This window comes from Pocillopora damicornis, chromosome 8 (genome assembly GCF_964200805.1).
Source record: "Pocillopora damicornis chromosome 8, jaPocDami1.2, whole genome shotgun sequence".
Taxonomy (NCBI): domain Eukaryota; kingdom Metazoa; phylum Cnidaria; class Anthozoa; order Scleractinia; family Pocilloporidae; genus Pocillopora; species Pocillopora damicornis.
This window is the reverse complement of record NC_142677.1, coordinates 16251638-16267589: the sequence shown is the minus strand read 5'-3', so window position 1 is coordinate 16267589 and position 15952 is coordinate 16251638. Positions and strand designations below refer to the sequence as shown.

Sequence of the window (15952 nt, the reverse complement as noted above, 5' to 3'; positions counted from 1 at the left end):
CAATTCATTACAGGAGAAAATTGAGAATGCGCGACACACTAACGTAACAATCCAATACAGGAAAAATTGAGAATGCGTGAGACACTAACGGAACAATCGATCACAGAAGAAAACTGAGAATGCAGCGAGATACTGACGTAACAATCCAATACTGGAGAAAACTGAGAATGCGGCGAGATACTAACGTAACAATCCAATACTGGAGAAAACTGAGAAGGCGGCGAGATACTAACGTAACAATCCAATACTGGAGAAAACTGAGAATGCGGGAGATACTAACAGAACAATCCATAACAAAAAACACTAAGAATACGCGAGACACTAACGTAACCATCCATAACAAAAAAAGAACTGAGAATGTGCGAAATACTAACGGAACAATCCATTACAGAAGAAAACTAATAATGCGTGACACACTAACGGAGCAATCAATTACAGAAGAAAACTGAGAATATGTAAACACTAACGGAACAATCCATTACAGAAGGAAGCTGCGAATGCGTGACACACTAACCTAACAATTCCTTACAGGAGAAAACTGAGAATGGGCGAGACACTAACGTAACAATCCAATACAGGAGAAAACTGAGAATGCGCCACACACTAACGTAACAATCCTTTACATGAGAAAACAGAGAATGCGCGAGACACTAACATAACAATCTATTACAAGAGAAAATTGAGAACGCGCGAGACACTAACGTAACGATCCATTATTGAGAAAATTGAGACTGCGCGAGACACTAACGTAACAATCCATTACAAGAGAAAATTGAGAATGCATGAGACGGCACTAACATAACAATCCATTACAAGAGAAAATTGAGAATGCGCGAGACGGCACTAACATAACAATCCATTACAAGAGGAAATTGAGAATGCGCGAGACGGCACTAACGTAACAATCCATTACAAGAGGAAATTGAGAATGCATGAGACGGCACTAACGTAACAATCCATTACAAGAGGAAATTGAGAATGCGCGAGACGGCACTAACATAACAATCCATTACAAGAGGAAATTGAGAATGCGCGAGACGGCACTAACGTAACAATCCATTACAAGAGAAAATTGAGAATGCGCGAGACACTAACTGTAACAATCTATTACATGAGAAAACAGAGAATGCGCGAGACACTAACGGAACAATCCAATACAGGAGAAAATTGAGAATGCACGAGACACTAACGTAACAATCCATTCCAGAAGAAAACTGACAATGCACAGGACATTAACGTAACAATCAACACCAGTGAAAACTGAGAATGGGCGATACACTAACGCAACAATCCATTACAGGAAAAACAGAGAATGCGCAGAGCACTAACGGAACAATCCATTACAGAAAAAAAACTAAGAATGCGTGATACACTAACGTAACAATCCATTACATGAGAAAACGGAGAATGCGCGAGACACTAACGTAACAACCCATTTCCAAAGAAAACTGAGAATGCATGAGACACCAACATAACAATTCATTACAGGAGAAAACTGAGAACAGGCAAGACACTAACAGAACAATTCGTTACAGGAATAAACTAAGAATGTGCGAGACACTAACATAACAATCCAATACATAAGAAAACTGAGAATGCGTGAGACACTAACGAAACAATCCTTTACAGGAGAAAACTGACAATGCACGAGACACTAACGTAACAATCCATTACAAAAGAAAACTGGGAATGTGTGAGACACTAACGGAACAATCCATAGCCAAAAAACACAAAAAATACGCGAGACACTAACGTAACAATCCATAACAAAAAAATTAAGAATGCACGAGACACTAACGTAACAACCTATTACAGGAGAAAACTGAGAATGCGCAACACACTAACGTAACAATCCGTTACACGAGAAAACTGAGAATGCGCAACATACTAAAGTAACAATCCATAACAAAAAAAACTGAGAATGCGTGAGACACTAACTAAAAGATCCATTACAGGAGAAAATTGAGAATGCGCGACACACTAACGGAACAATCCATAGCAAAAGAACACTAAGAATACGCGAGACACTAACTAAAAAAATTTGAGAATGAACGCGACACTAACAGAACAATCCATACAAAAAAAAAAAAACAGAGAATGCGAAAGACACTAACGGAACAATCCATTACAAGAGAAAACTGAGAATGCGCAACATACTAACGTGACAATCCATTACATGAGAAAACTAAGAATGCGCAAGATACTAACGTGACAATCCATTACATGAGAAAACTAAGAATGCGCAACATACTAACGTGACAATCCATTGCATGAGAAAACTAAGAATGCGCAAGATACTAACGTGACAATCCATTACATGAGAAAACTAAGAATGCACAACATACTAACGTGACAATCCATTGCATGAGAAAACTAAGAATGCGCAACATACTAACGTGACAATCCATTACAAGAGAAAACTAAGAATGCGCAAGATACTAGCATGACAATCCATTACATGAGAAAACTAAGAATGCGCAACATACTAACGTGACAATCCATTACATGAGAAAACTAAGAATGCGCAACATACTAACGTGACAATCCATTACATGAGAAAACTAAGAATGCGCAACATACTAACGTGACAATCCATTACAAGAGAAAACTAAGAATGCGCAAGATACTAACGTGACAATCCATTACATGAGAAAACTAAGAATGTGCAACATACTAACGTGACAATCCACTACATGAGAAAACTAAGAATGCGCAACATACTAACATGACAATCCATTACATGAGAAAACTAAGAATGTGCAACATACTAACGTGACAATCCATTACATGAGAAAACTAAGAATGCGCAACATACTAACATGACAATCCATTACATGAGAAAACTAAGAATGTGCAACATACTAACGTGACAATCCATTACATGAGAAAACTAAGAATGCGCAACATACTAACGTGACAATCCATTACATGAGAAAACTAAGAATGCGCAACATACTAACATGACAATCCATTACATGAGAAAACTAAGAATGTGCAACATACTAACGTGACAATCCATTACATGAGAAAACTAAGAATGTGCAACATACTAACGTGACAATCCATTACATGAGAAAACTAAGAATGTGCAACATACTAACGTGACAATCCATTACATGAGAAAACTAAGAATGTGCAACATACTAACATGACAATCCATTACATGAGAAAACTAAGAATGCGCAACATACTAACATGACAATCCATTACATGAGAAAACTAAGAATGCGCAACATACTAACATGACAATCCATTACATGAGAAAACTAAGAATGTGCAACATACTAACGTGACAATCCATTACATGAGAAAACTAAGAATGCGCAAGATACTAACATGACAATCCATTACATGAGAAAACTAAGAATGTGCAACATACTAACATGACAATCCATTACATGAGAAAACTAAGAATGTGCAACATACTAACGTGACAATCCATTACATGAAAAAACTAAGAATGTGCAACATACTAACATGACAATCCATTACATGAGAAAACTAAGAATGCGCAACATACTAACGTGACAATCCATTACATGAGAAAACTAAGAATGCGCAACATACTAACGTGACAATCCATTACATGAGAAAACTAAGAATGTGCAACATACTAACGTGACAATCCATTACATGAGAAAACTAAGAATGTGCGACATACTAACGTGACAATCCATTACATAAGAAAACTAAGAATGCGCAACATACTAACATGACAATCCATTACAAGAGAAAACTAAGAATGCGCAACATACTAACATGACAATCCATTACATGAGAAAACTAAGAATGTGCAACATACTAACATGACAATCCATTACATGAGAAAACTAAGAATGCACAACATACTAACATGACAATCCATTACAAGAGAAAACTAAGAATGCGCAACATACTAACATGACAATCCATTACATGAGAAAACTAAGAATGTGCAACATACTAACGTGACAATCCATTACATGAGAAAACTAAGAATGCGCAAGATACTAACATGACAATCCATTACATGAGAAAACTAAGAATGTGCAACATACTAACGTGACAATCCATTACATGAGAAAACTAAGAATGTGCAACATACTAACGTGACAATCCATTACATGAAAAAACTAAGAATGTGCAAATTACTAACATGACAATCCATTACATGAGAAAACTAAGAATGCGCAACATACTAACGTGACAATCCATTACATGAGAAAACTAAGAATGCGCAACATACTAACGTGACAATCCATTACATGAGAAAACTAAGAATGTGCAACATACTAACGTGACAATCCATTACATGAGAAAACTAAGAATGTGCAACATACTAACGTGACAATCCATTACATGAGAAAACTAAGAATGCGCAACATACTAACATGACAATCCATTACAAGAGAAAACTAAGAATGCGCAACATACTAACATGACAATCCATTACATGAGAAAACTAAGAATGCGCAACATACTAACGTGACAATCCATTACATGAAAAAACTGAGAATGTGCAACATACTAACATGACAATCCATTACATGAGAAAACTAAGAATGTGCAACATACTAACGTGACAATCCATTACATGAAAAAACTAAGAATGTGCAACATACTAACATGACAATCCATTACATGAGAAAACTAAGAATGCGCAACATACTAACGTGACAATCCATTACATGAGAAAACTAAGAATGTGCAACATACTAACGTGACAATCCATTACATGAGAAAACTAAGAATGCGCAACATACTAACATGACAATCCATTACAAGAGAAAACTAAGAATGCGCAACATACTAACATGACAATCCATTACATGAGAAAACTAAGAATGCGCAACATACTAACGTGACAATCCATTACATGAGAAAACTGAGAATGTGCAACATACTAACATGACAATCCATTACATGAGAAAACTAAGAATGTGCAACATACTAACATGACAATCCATTACATGAGAAAACTAAGAATGTGCAACATACTAACGTGACAATCCATTACATGAGAAAACTAAGAATGTGCAACATACTAACGTGACAATCCATTACATGAAAAAACTAAGAATGCGCAACATACTAACGTGACAATCCATTACATGAGAAAACTAAGAATGCGCAACATACTAACGTGACAATCCATTACATGAGAAAACTAAGAATGCGCAACATACTAACGTGACAATCCATTACATGAGAAAACTAAGAATGCGCAACATACTAACGTGACAATCCATTACAAGAGAAAACTAAGAATGGGCAACATACTAACGTGAATATCCATTACATGAGAAAAGTAAGAATGCGCAACATACTAACGTGACAATCCATTACATGAGAAAACTAAGAATGTGCAACATACTAACGTGACAATCCATTACAAGAGAAAACTAAGAATGCGCAACATACTAACGTGACAATCCATTACATGAGAAAACTAAGAATGTGCAACATACTAACATGACAATCCATTACATGAGAAAACTAAGAATGTGCAATATACTAACATGACAATCCATTACAAGAGAAAACTAAGAATGCGCAACATACTAACGTGACAATCCATTACAAGAGAAAACTAAGAATGCGCAACATACTAACGTGACAATCCATTACAAGAGAAAACTAAGAATGCGCAACATACTAACGTGACAATCCATTACATGAGAAAACTAAGAATGCGCAACATACTAACGTGACAATCCATTACAAGAGAAAACTAAGAATGCGCAACATACTAACGTGACAATCCATTACAAGAGAAAACTAAGAATGCGCAACATACTAACGTGACAATCCATTACATGAGAAAACTAAGAATGCGCAACATACTAACATGACAATCCATTACATGAGAAAACTAAGAATGTGCAACATACTAACGCGACAATCCATTACATGAGAAAACTAAGAATTTGCAACATACTAACGTGACAATCCATTACATTAGAAAACTAAGAATGCGCAACATACTAACATGACAATCCATTACAAGAGAAAACTAAGAATGTGCAACATACTAACGTGACAATCCATTACATGAGAAAACTAAGAATGTGCAACCTACTAACGTGACAATCCATTACATGAGAAAACTAAGAATGCGCAACATACTAACATGACAATCCATTACATGAGAAAACTGAGAATGCGCAACATACTAACGTGACAATCCATTACATGAGAAAACTAAGAATGTGCAACATACTAACGTGACAATCCATTACATGAGAAAACTAAGAATGTGCAAGATACTAACGTGACAATCCATTACATGAAAAAACTGAGAATGCGCAACATACTAACGTGACAATCCATTACATGAGAAAACTAAGAATGCGCAACATACTAACGTGACAATCCATTACAAGAGAAAACTAAGAATGCGCAAGATACTAACATGACAATCCATTACATGAGAAAACTAAGAATGCGCAAGATACTAACGTGACAATCCATTACATGAGAAAACTAAGAATGCGCAACATACTAACGTGACAATCCATTACATGAGAAAACTAAGAATGCGCAACATACTAACGTAACAATCCATTACAAGAGAAAACTAAGAATGCGCAACATACTAACATAACAATCCATTACATGAGAAAACTAAGAATGTGCAACATACTAACGTGACAATCCATTACATGAGAAAACTAAGAATGCGCAACATACTAACATGACAATCCATTACATGAGAAAACTAAGAATGCGCAACATACTAACATGACAATCCATTACATGAGAAAACTAAGAATGTGCAACATACTAACGTGACAATCCATTACATGAGAAAACTAAGAATGTGCAACATACTAACGTGACAATCCATTACATGAGAAAACTAAGAATGCGCAACATACTAACATGACAATCCATTACAAGAGAAAACTAAGAATGTGCAACATACTAACGTGACAATCCATTACATGAGAAAACTAAGAATGTGCAACATACTAACGTGACAATCCATTACATGAGAAAACTAAGAATGCGCAACATACTAACATGACAATCCATTACATGAGAAAACTGAGAATGCGCAACATACTGACGTGACAATCCATTACATGAGAAAACTAAGAATGTGCAACATACTAACGTGACAATCCATTACATGAGAAAACTAAGAATGTGCAAGATACTAACGTGACAATCCATTACATGAGAAAACTGAGAATGCGCAACATACTAACGTGACAATCCATTACATGAGAAAACTAAGAATGTGCAACATACTAACGTGACAATCCATTACATGAGAAAACTAAGAATGCGCAAGATACTAACATGACAATCCATTACATGAGAAAACTGAGAATGCGCAACATACTAACGTGACAATCCATTACATGAGAAAACTGAGAATGTGCAACATACTAACGTGACAATTCATTACATGAGAAAACTAAGAATGCGCAACATACTAACATGACAATCCATTACAAGAGAAAACTAAGAATGCGCAACATACTAACGTGACAATCCATTACATGAGAAAACTAAGAATGTGCAACATACTAACATGACAATCCATTACATGAGAAAACTAAGAATGCGCAACATACTAACGTGACAATCCATTACATGAGAAAACTAAGAATGCGCAACATACTAACATGACAATCCATTACATGAGAAAACTAAGAATGCGCAACATACTAACGTGACAATCCATTACATGAGAAAACTAAGAATGCGCAACATACTAACGTGACAATCCATTACATGAGAAAACTAAGAATGCGCAACATACTAACGTGACAATCCATTACATGAGAAAACTAAGAATGCGCAACATACTAACGTGACAATCCATTACATGAGAAAACTAAGAATGCGCAACATACTAACGTGACAATCCATTACATGAGAAAACTAAGAATGCGCAACATACTAACATGACAATCCATTACATGAGAAAACTAAGAATGCGCAACATACTAACATGACAACCATTACATGAGAAAACTAAGAATGCGCAACATACTAACGTGACAATCCATTACATGAGAAAACTGAGAATGTGCAACATACTAACATGACAATCCATTACATGAGAAAACTAAGAATGCGCAAGATACTAACATGACAATCCATTACATGAGAAAACTAAGAATGCGCAACATACTAACGTGACAATCCATTACATGAGAAAACTAAGAATGCGCAACATACTAACGTGACAATCCATTACATGAGAAAACTAAGAATGTGCAACATACTAACGTGACAATCCATTACATGAGAAAACTAAGAATGTGCAACATACTAACGTGACAATCCATTACATGAGAAAACTAAGAATGCGCAACATACTAACATGACAATCCATTACATGAGAAAACTAAGAATGTGCAACATACTAACGTGACAATCCATTACATGAGAAAACTAAGAATGCGCAACATACTAACATGACAATCCATTACATGAGAAAACTAAGAATGCGCAACATACTAACGTGACAATCCATTACATGAGAAAACTAAGAATGTGCAACATACTAACATGACAATCCATTACATGAGAAAACTGAGAATGTGCAACATACTAACGTGACAATCCATTACATGAGAAAACTAAGAATGCGCAACATACTAACGTGACAATCCATTACATGAGAAAACTGAGAATGTGCAAGATACTAACGTAACAATCCATTACATGAGAAAACTAAGAATGCGCAACATACTAACGTGACAATCCATTACATGAGAAAACTGAGAATGTGCAAGATACTAACGTAACAATCCATTACATGAGAAAACTAAGAATGTGCGAGACATTAACCCAACAATCCATAACAAAAAAAAACTGAGAATACGTGAGACACTAACGAAACAATTCATTACAGGAGAAAATTGAGAATGCGCGACACACTAACGTAACAATCCAATACAGGAAAAATTGAGAATGCGTGAGACACTAACGGAACAATCCATAGCAAAAAAACACTAAGAATACGCGACACACTAACGTAACAATCCAATACAGGAGAAAACTGAGAATGCGTGAGACACTAACGGAACAATCCATTACAGAAGAAAACTGAGAATGCGGCGAGATACTAACGTAACAATCCATTACAGGAATAAACTAAGAATGTGCGAGACACTAACGTAACAATCCAATACAGGAAAAAACTGAGAATGCGCGAGATACTAACGTGACAGTCCTTGTAAGAAAACTGCCATATCTCCTCTGTATTGAGAGTATTAACCCTTTCACTCCCAAGATCTTATTAGCAAGTCTCCTTACTGTCTACCATACAGCTCTTAAGATGTTGATTTCGAGAATTTGGTTTTGGATCAACTATTGATCCCCTTTGGATATATTTTTTTATTATCATCTTTTGTCCACTTGATATCATACTGATTTTGTGTTGGTTAAGCAAACCCAAACAACGATTGCTAACCACTTCACCCATTTCAAAGATAAAGTAACATGGTCAACATTTTTATAAATAAAACAACTAGTGTACTCAATTAAGATTGCAAGTTATGTCATGGGAGTGAAGATGCAACTGCTACGCTTGTGTTCCTAATATACTACAAATCATTGTGTAATAATCATTATATCACTCATGGAACACAAGCAATATGTCACCCATTTGTTGGTGATTTTACTTTGTAACATTCATCCCTTACTGAAAGTAATAACAACTCTGATCATTGAAATTGCATAAAAGATTAGGCATGAAAACGAACAGAAAAATACTGAAATTCTACCTGCTTCCTACTCAGTTATGCCTGCCATAGCAAAGTTTGCATAAACAATTATCTCACTCAACCTAGCCTCATCCACAAATATTTTTGTGTGGAAAAGTGGACAAATACAGCATTGGCTTTGCACCATAAGAGCAACTTTAAATGATTCATTAAGACCACTAATTACAAGTTTACAAACATGTTTCATTTCTTGATTTCTTCCACAAGTTGGCCATGGGTATTCTTTGATTAAAAAGTAGCTCCATCTGGCAGTCAGTCAATGGTCATTTACTCAAAAATATATAGTCAGCCAGTCATTCCATATCAATTTCAGTCAGGCAGTTGGTCAAAACCACCCAGTCAGACTTCCAATCTACAGTCATTCAGTTAATTCATCATTCATTAAGTCAGTCAGTGAGTTATTCAGTCATTTCATCGTACATTAGGTCAGTTACTCAGTCATTTGGTCATTTCATCATACATTAAGTTAGTCAGTAAGTTATTCAGTCATTTCATCATGCATTAAGTCAGTCAGTAAGTTGGTCAGTCATTCAATCATTTCATCATACATTAAGTCAATCAGTAAGTTATTCAATAATTTCATCATACATTAAATCAGTCAGGAAGTTATTCAGTCATTCAAAATGTGGTAGGAATATCAGTGACACTCTCAGGCCGGCACCTTGCATGTCACTCTTTTGTTCTTACCATATTTTGACATCATCTGTGATCTATAACAGAACAGACCCACACACCCATAGAATCTATTTGTTAAATACCCATCACATCATACCTGAAGTAGTCAGTTAGTAATTATTTGATTCAATCATTCAATCAAACTATCAGTAAAACAGTCATTCATTCAATCATACTGTTTGTAATTCAGTCAAACAACCAGTAACTTTGTTATGTCAGATTTATTGAATTTAAACATGGTGGGCTTATTTGTGTATTTTCGTTTATGATTTCGCAAGTGTGTAGTGTTCAAATATGGTGGATAGTTTCTTTAAATATTGACAAATTTATGACTCGTGTAATAGTACTTTCAGAGCTTATCTAAAATAGATCACTTATAATCTTAACTAACGGTATACACAGCATTGAACTAAATGTTATAAAAATGTGTAAACCTTACCGAGTTAGACGGGCACAATTAAGTCTTTCTGGTTGAGGTCATCCAGTCATCCAGACTCATCGTTGGTGGAGGTTGGTGCACTGGTATACTTAGTGTTTTTCAATTCAACCTTAAAGTAATGTAATCTAAGGTTAAACACAAACAAAGAAGTATTTTGGGGCGCTAAAAGTAAATAGCAAACCTCAGCAAAAGTAGTAATTCGGTTGAAGAATCTCCATTTGGCATCACATGGCCGCCGCAGTCAAAACTTGCAAAGAGTTATGGGAATTGCGAAATTTATGAGCCATTTCCGTCTTTGATGAGTTCGAGAGAGGGTGGATGGTTAAGCAACTTCCACATTGAGCCGAAAAAATTAAATCCAATGGGGGGAGGTATTAGTATAAAAGCAGGAAAGGCAGAGAGAAATTTCTTAGCCTAGACCCCCTAATTTGCTGTTGCATCAAGACAAAACTCTGAAGCTCGTAACTTAGTCTTTTTTCGTCACCTATTGGCCGACCAGAGTAATAAAAATTGAAAACGCGAGAAGTTAGTTCTGCATCGTGTCTGGGTAACATAGGCAATGCCGTGCACAGGGAAGTTCAGTTGATACCAAAAAGGTACTCAACAAAACACACGAAGTTATCTAGTCTAGAGACCCAGGAGGATCTAAAAGGGAACGCGAAACGACCTGCAAAAAAGCCGTTGCCTGTTTTTTTGAGATTGGTTATTCAATCTTCCCATAGACAGCTGGATACTTACTGTTTAATTTCTTTATAACCATTTCTAGAAACATTGAAACACCATTTTTGTCTTGCAAAGAATGAGTAACTTCGGTGAGCTTATTTTGGAAACAGACTACCTCGTAAGGCTTGCAAACTCCTCCTTTTTTCATTTTTTTTTTAACATCTGCCATACCTTCGTGCCCTCGAGATTTTTGATTGGCTGTTTAATGACTTTGACTTTGGTTTAACAAGTCTCAAATGCACCATTAGTACCCTGTCATATGGAAAACTTACAGAACACATAGTGATTTAAACATTTGTTTGGTTTTCTCCGTATAAATTAACTGGACTCCATGTTCCTCACTCTAGTGGATATCAAACCTTAGCTGAGGTAGGGTTTTTTGGCCTGGAGCTTGGGTACTACTCAAACAGTCACTTCTCTTTAAAAAACAAAAAACGAAAAACCACGTTTAGCCACCGCGCCTTTCGATTGACGTGTTCGCTTCCTTTGTATTTCAAAATGAGGCAACCATTACCGGTAGATCTGTCTACTTTATTTCATTGGTTTGCATTGATGGTTTCTTAAACCTAAATTATTCATTGGTTTGATGATTTCTTAAGTTTACATAGTACGTTTACTATCTAGTTTAAATCAGAAATACAAAAATTGTAAAAAAGCTAACTAATCTGGTGCTAATTGAATACAATTGAAGACCTACGAATTCCTACTGATAAAAAAATACAAGTATTCATTTCATTGTGGGGATTATCTATAGTGGTTGAATTGTTCTGGTGAAACAAACAGGCGAGTCAGGAAACGAATGTAGTATGATATATGTTCTTGAGGGTGATACACTGGTTTAGAAATAACCCAGCAAGCGAAGTCCCAGCTTGACAGTGCATCCAAGCATGGTGAAGAAACCCAAGTAACCAAAGCTACCACGCATGCGCTTCTCGGGATCTGAAATAAAACACAAGGTTAACAAGATCCCACAACTGGAACAAAGGAATAAAGGCACCCTATTCCATTTACATTCATTGTAAGAAATAATTACAATTTTCAATTATTTTCATATTTTTCCTTTTCTGCAATGTATAGTAATGAGGCATTAGAGTATTTCCATGTTTCATTGCATTTCCTGTCACTCTCATATCGCCTCACAACTCCATTTAAAATATTTTGGGAAGCAAATGTGGCTCCAGGATTAAGGAAGGGAAATCCACTTATCCATGAACATATAGCCCACTAATTTGACTAGATATACCATGATAACTTCTTTGCCACTGATTTCTTCAAGGATTGCCGTTTTCAGTACACCAGTGCTGCAAGTTAGAAATTTAACATTACAAGAATGTATTACTTGCCTCCAGTGTAGTATCCATGGGCATAGAAGAATCTACTAACAATCCAGACAAGTCCTGCTGCAGAAGTTAACACCTACAAAAATAACAAATAACGAAATTAGAGCATGGTTGCATTATTTCAAAGAATGTACCAGTATTTTTTGTTTTGCTGGTGACATTTTCTGTTAATGTTATATCATTCATAGACAAACAGTGATAAAAGGGTATGCTACCCATATCAGATGGTAATTAAACAAGTATTTTTAATTTAAATATATATTTTTATTCCAATTCATAGTAGAAAAAAAAATTGCATTTACTGGGTCCTTCAACTTTAATCTGGACTACCCCTGTCAATTTACCCTACCAAATATTTCATTCTAGTGTTCCCGAAAAAATAATGATTTCTAAACTTACGGGATGTTCCAATCCTCCAAGCAACAGAAAAAGCAAGAACTGGGGATAAACTTCAACCCTAGAGTAAAGAATGAAATGAAATGATTTAAAGTGTAAAATTTGTTTTAAAATCTCCAGGTATGTGTTCTGAATAACCAAGGCAATTTCCTAGTGTTAGACTGCACTGCACATCCTGCAATGCACTGCACAAATGGGGCCTGATATTCAAAACTGAATTGAAATAATTAAATGACAAGTGCAAGAGAACAAATAATAATTCATCAAACATCTCTTACTTAAGAATCACCTTCCAGTGAACAACTGTACAGCATGTAAAACTTTCTTAATGGATTTTTGGAATTGTTATTTTTAACTATGTGGACAAAAATGCATGATACAAGAGAAAGTTGCAGCAGTAATAGCAGTTTTAATAATGGTAATAGGACCAAGTGGAGTCCACTTCTGTCTATAATCATACAAGTCATTAACAAAATCAGACAACTGCAAAGTGGGAGTCCAATTTGTCAATCATGAGTATGATTACAAACAGAATTGGGTGACACAAAATCCTGTTACCAATTAATCATAACCATTACAAAAAAACAATCAAATACACTTAGGACAAACATATTGGGTAGAGGAAATGTGTAAAGTTAAAAATTCCTCCATTTTGGAACTTTCCCCAGTTTGTTTGTTTGTTGTTTTTTTTTTCAGGATAAGTGATTGTTTCTATGGTTATTGTGATCAATTCTGTGATTGGTAGATTTAGCTGAGAGGACTTAGTATGAGAGGCTGCTTCATATGTCCAATTTCAGGTGTCCAATCACAGCCAACTATCCAATTACACTGACCGATTACAACTGTACAGAATGATAAGTGAAAAATAAAGCAGCCAATACACTAAACGCATTTGAAGAAATTGTAATGGCTATGATAAGTATGCATATAAGTTTATTTGGAGAAAAGTGTGCAAAAGGAAATCTTCACTACTGGAGCAAATTACGCTTAACATGGGAAGAAACAATCGAGTGTTCAGATGATCAAAAAAATTATGACTCGTTTTGAAAGGCAGATTTTCTGAGTTATTGCACAACCAGCCAGACAAGCCATTTAATTTTTTCCTTCTAATTGCCAGTCTAAACTGCTTGACATAGCATGTTGACCAATCTATGGAGTGTACTATAGGGTGACAGATAGCTCTGCATAGGTCATAAATACCTTGAAAATTTATGATGATAAGACAATGGGGAAATTTTGTCACCCATTTTGCCTAGGTTTAAAATGTTTCAAACTAATTGAATTTTCATTTTTCATTATCTTAAATCCATCATTAAATCACAAAAACAGTGAAAAATATAAAATCAAACTATTTTGAAAAAGTTCCACGCAGGAAAAAATTTTAACCAAAGCATATTTTACAAGAGCACTCTCATTCTCATTCAAGTAGGCGCCACTGAGTTAGCTTCGTCTCTTGCTGTGATTTTTAACCAAGCAATTAGAAATGGAGAATGGATAGCAAAGCTCAAGCGTGGAGAATGGATACTGGTACATAAGAAGGATGATAAACAAAGGGATACAAACTATAGACCTATCACAGTGCTGTCATGCATAAATAAAGTCTATGAAATATTGCTGGGCCAACAAGTCAGTAAATTTATGGATGACAGACTCAGTGATGCTATCACTGCCTATCGTACAAAGAATAGCTGTGAGACCACGCTGATAACGCTGACCGAAACATGGAGAGCAGAACTAGACAGCAAGAGAATTGTCGGTATATTGTCATCGGATATGAGCAAGGCTTTTGACTCTCTTAGCTCTCAGTTACTCTTAAATGCAAGCCTACAATTTCTCTGACAAAGCCATACAGCTCATACAATCATATTTTCAGAGAAGAGAGAATAGAGTAAGGATAGGTTCTGTAATAAGCGACTGGGTTGTGATGAAGAGAGGATGTCCACAGGGAAGCACATTTGGACCACTTATGTGGAATATTTTCCAGAACGATTTGCCTAACATAATATCAGATGCCAATGTCTCAATGTATGCGGATGACCATCAGGTCTTTGTAGCACATGAAACAATGAAAAGAGTGGAGAAGATACTGGTGGACAATGGAGAGAAGATGACTAAATGGTATCAAGATAATCTTTTAAAGGTCAATTGCGATAAATACCAAGCTATGGTTTTGGGAAATCCAAAAGGTGAAAGGAACACTGATCTGGATATAAGTAGCGAAAAAGTTGAACGGTCACAACCCATCAAGATCCTAGGTGTAACCCTAGACGAAAACCTAAACTTTAAAGATCATTTACGTAGTCTGTGTAAGAAAGTTGCCGGTAAGATCGGAGTTTTAAGAAGGCTTAAAAATCTTATCCCAGTAAATGCCAAGTTACTTTTGTACAAATCAGCTATCATGCCACACCTTACTTATTGCCACCTAGTGTGGCATTTTTGCATGGCATCTGATAATCGTAAATTGGAGCGTCTACAAGAAAGAGCCTTAAGATTAGTGTATAGTACTACTGCCGAAAGTTATGACGCCTTACTAAAAAGAGCTAAATTAACTACTTTGCAAAATAGGAGGTTGCAGGATATACTAATTTTGATGTTTAAAGTTAAAAACAAATTAACAACGAACGAAATTGCGAACATTTTTAATATCAACGATG

At 35.7% G+C, this 15952-nt stretch overlaps 1 protein-coding gene across 1 annotated transcript in view; it reads right to left on the bottom strand.

Moving 5' to 3' along the window:
• Positions 1 to 12072: 12072 nt before the first annotated feature.
• LOC113678817 (glutathione S-transferase 3, mitochondrial) overlaps positions 12073 to 15952 on the bottom strand; it is an 11833-nt gene continuing 7953 nt past the window's right edge. The window contains exons 3-5 of the mRNA XM_089214792.1: positions 13302 to 13359; positions 12906 to 12978; positions 12073 to 12501 (exon numbers count right to left, since the gene is read on the bottom strand). Of these exons, the coding sequence (XP_089070918.1) occupies positions 12401 to 12501; positions 12906 to 12978; positions 13302 to 13359 (232 nt within the window). The 3' untranslated portion in view covers positions 12073 to 12400. The remainder of the gene's footprint in view (positions 12502 to 12905; positions 12979 to 13301; positions 13360 to 15952) is intronic.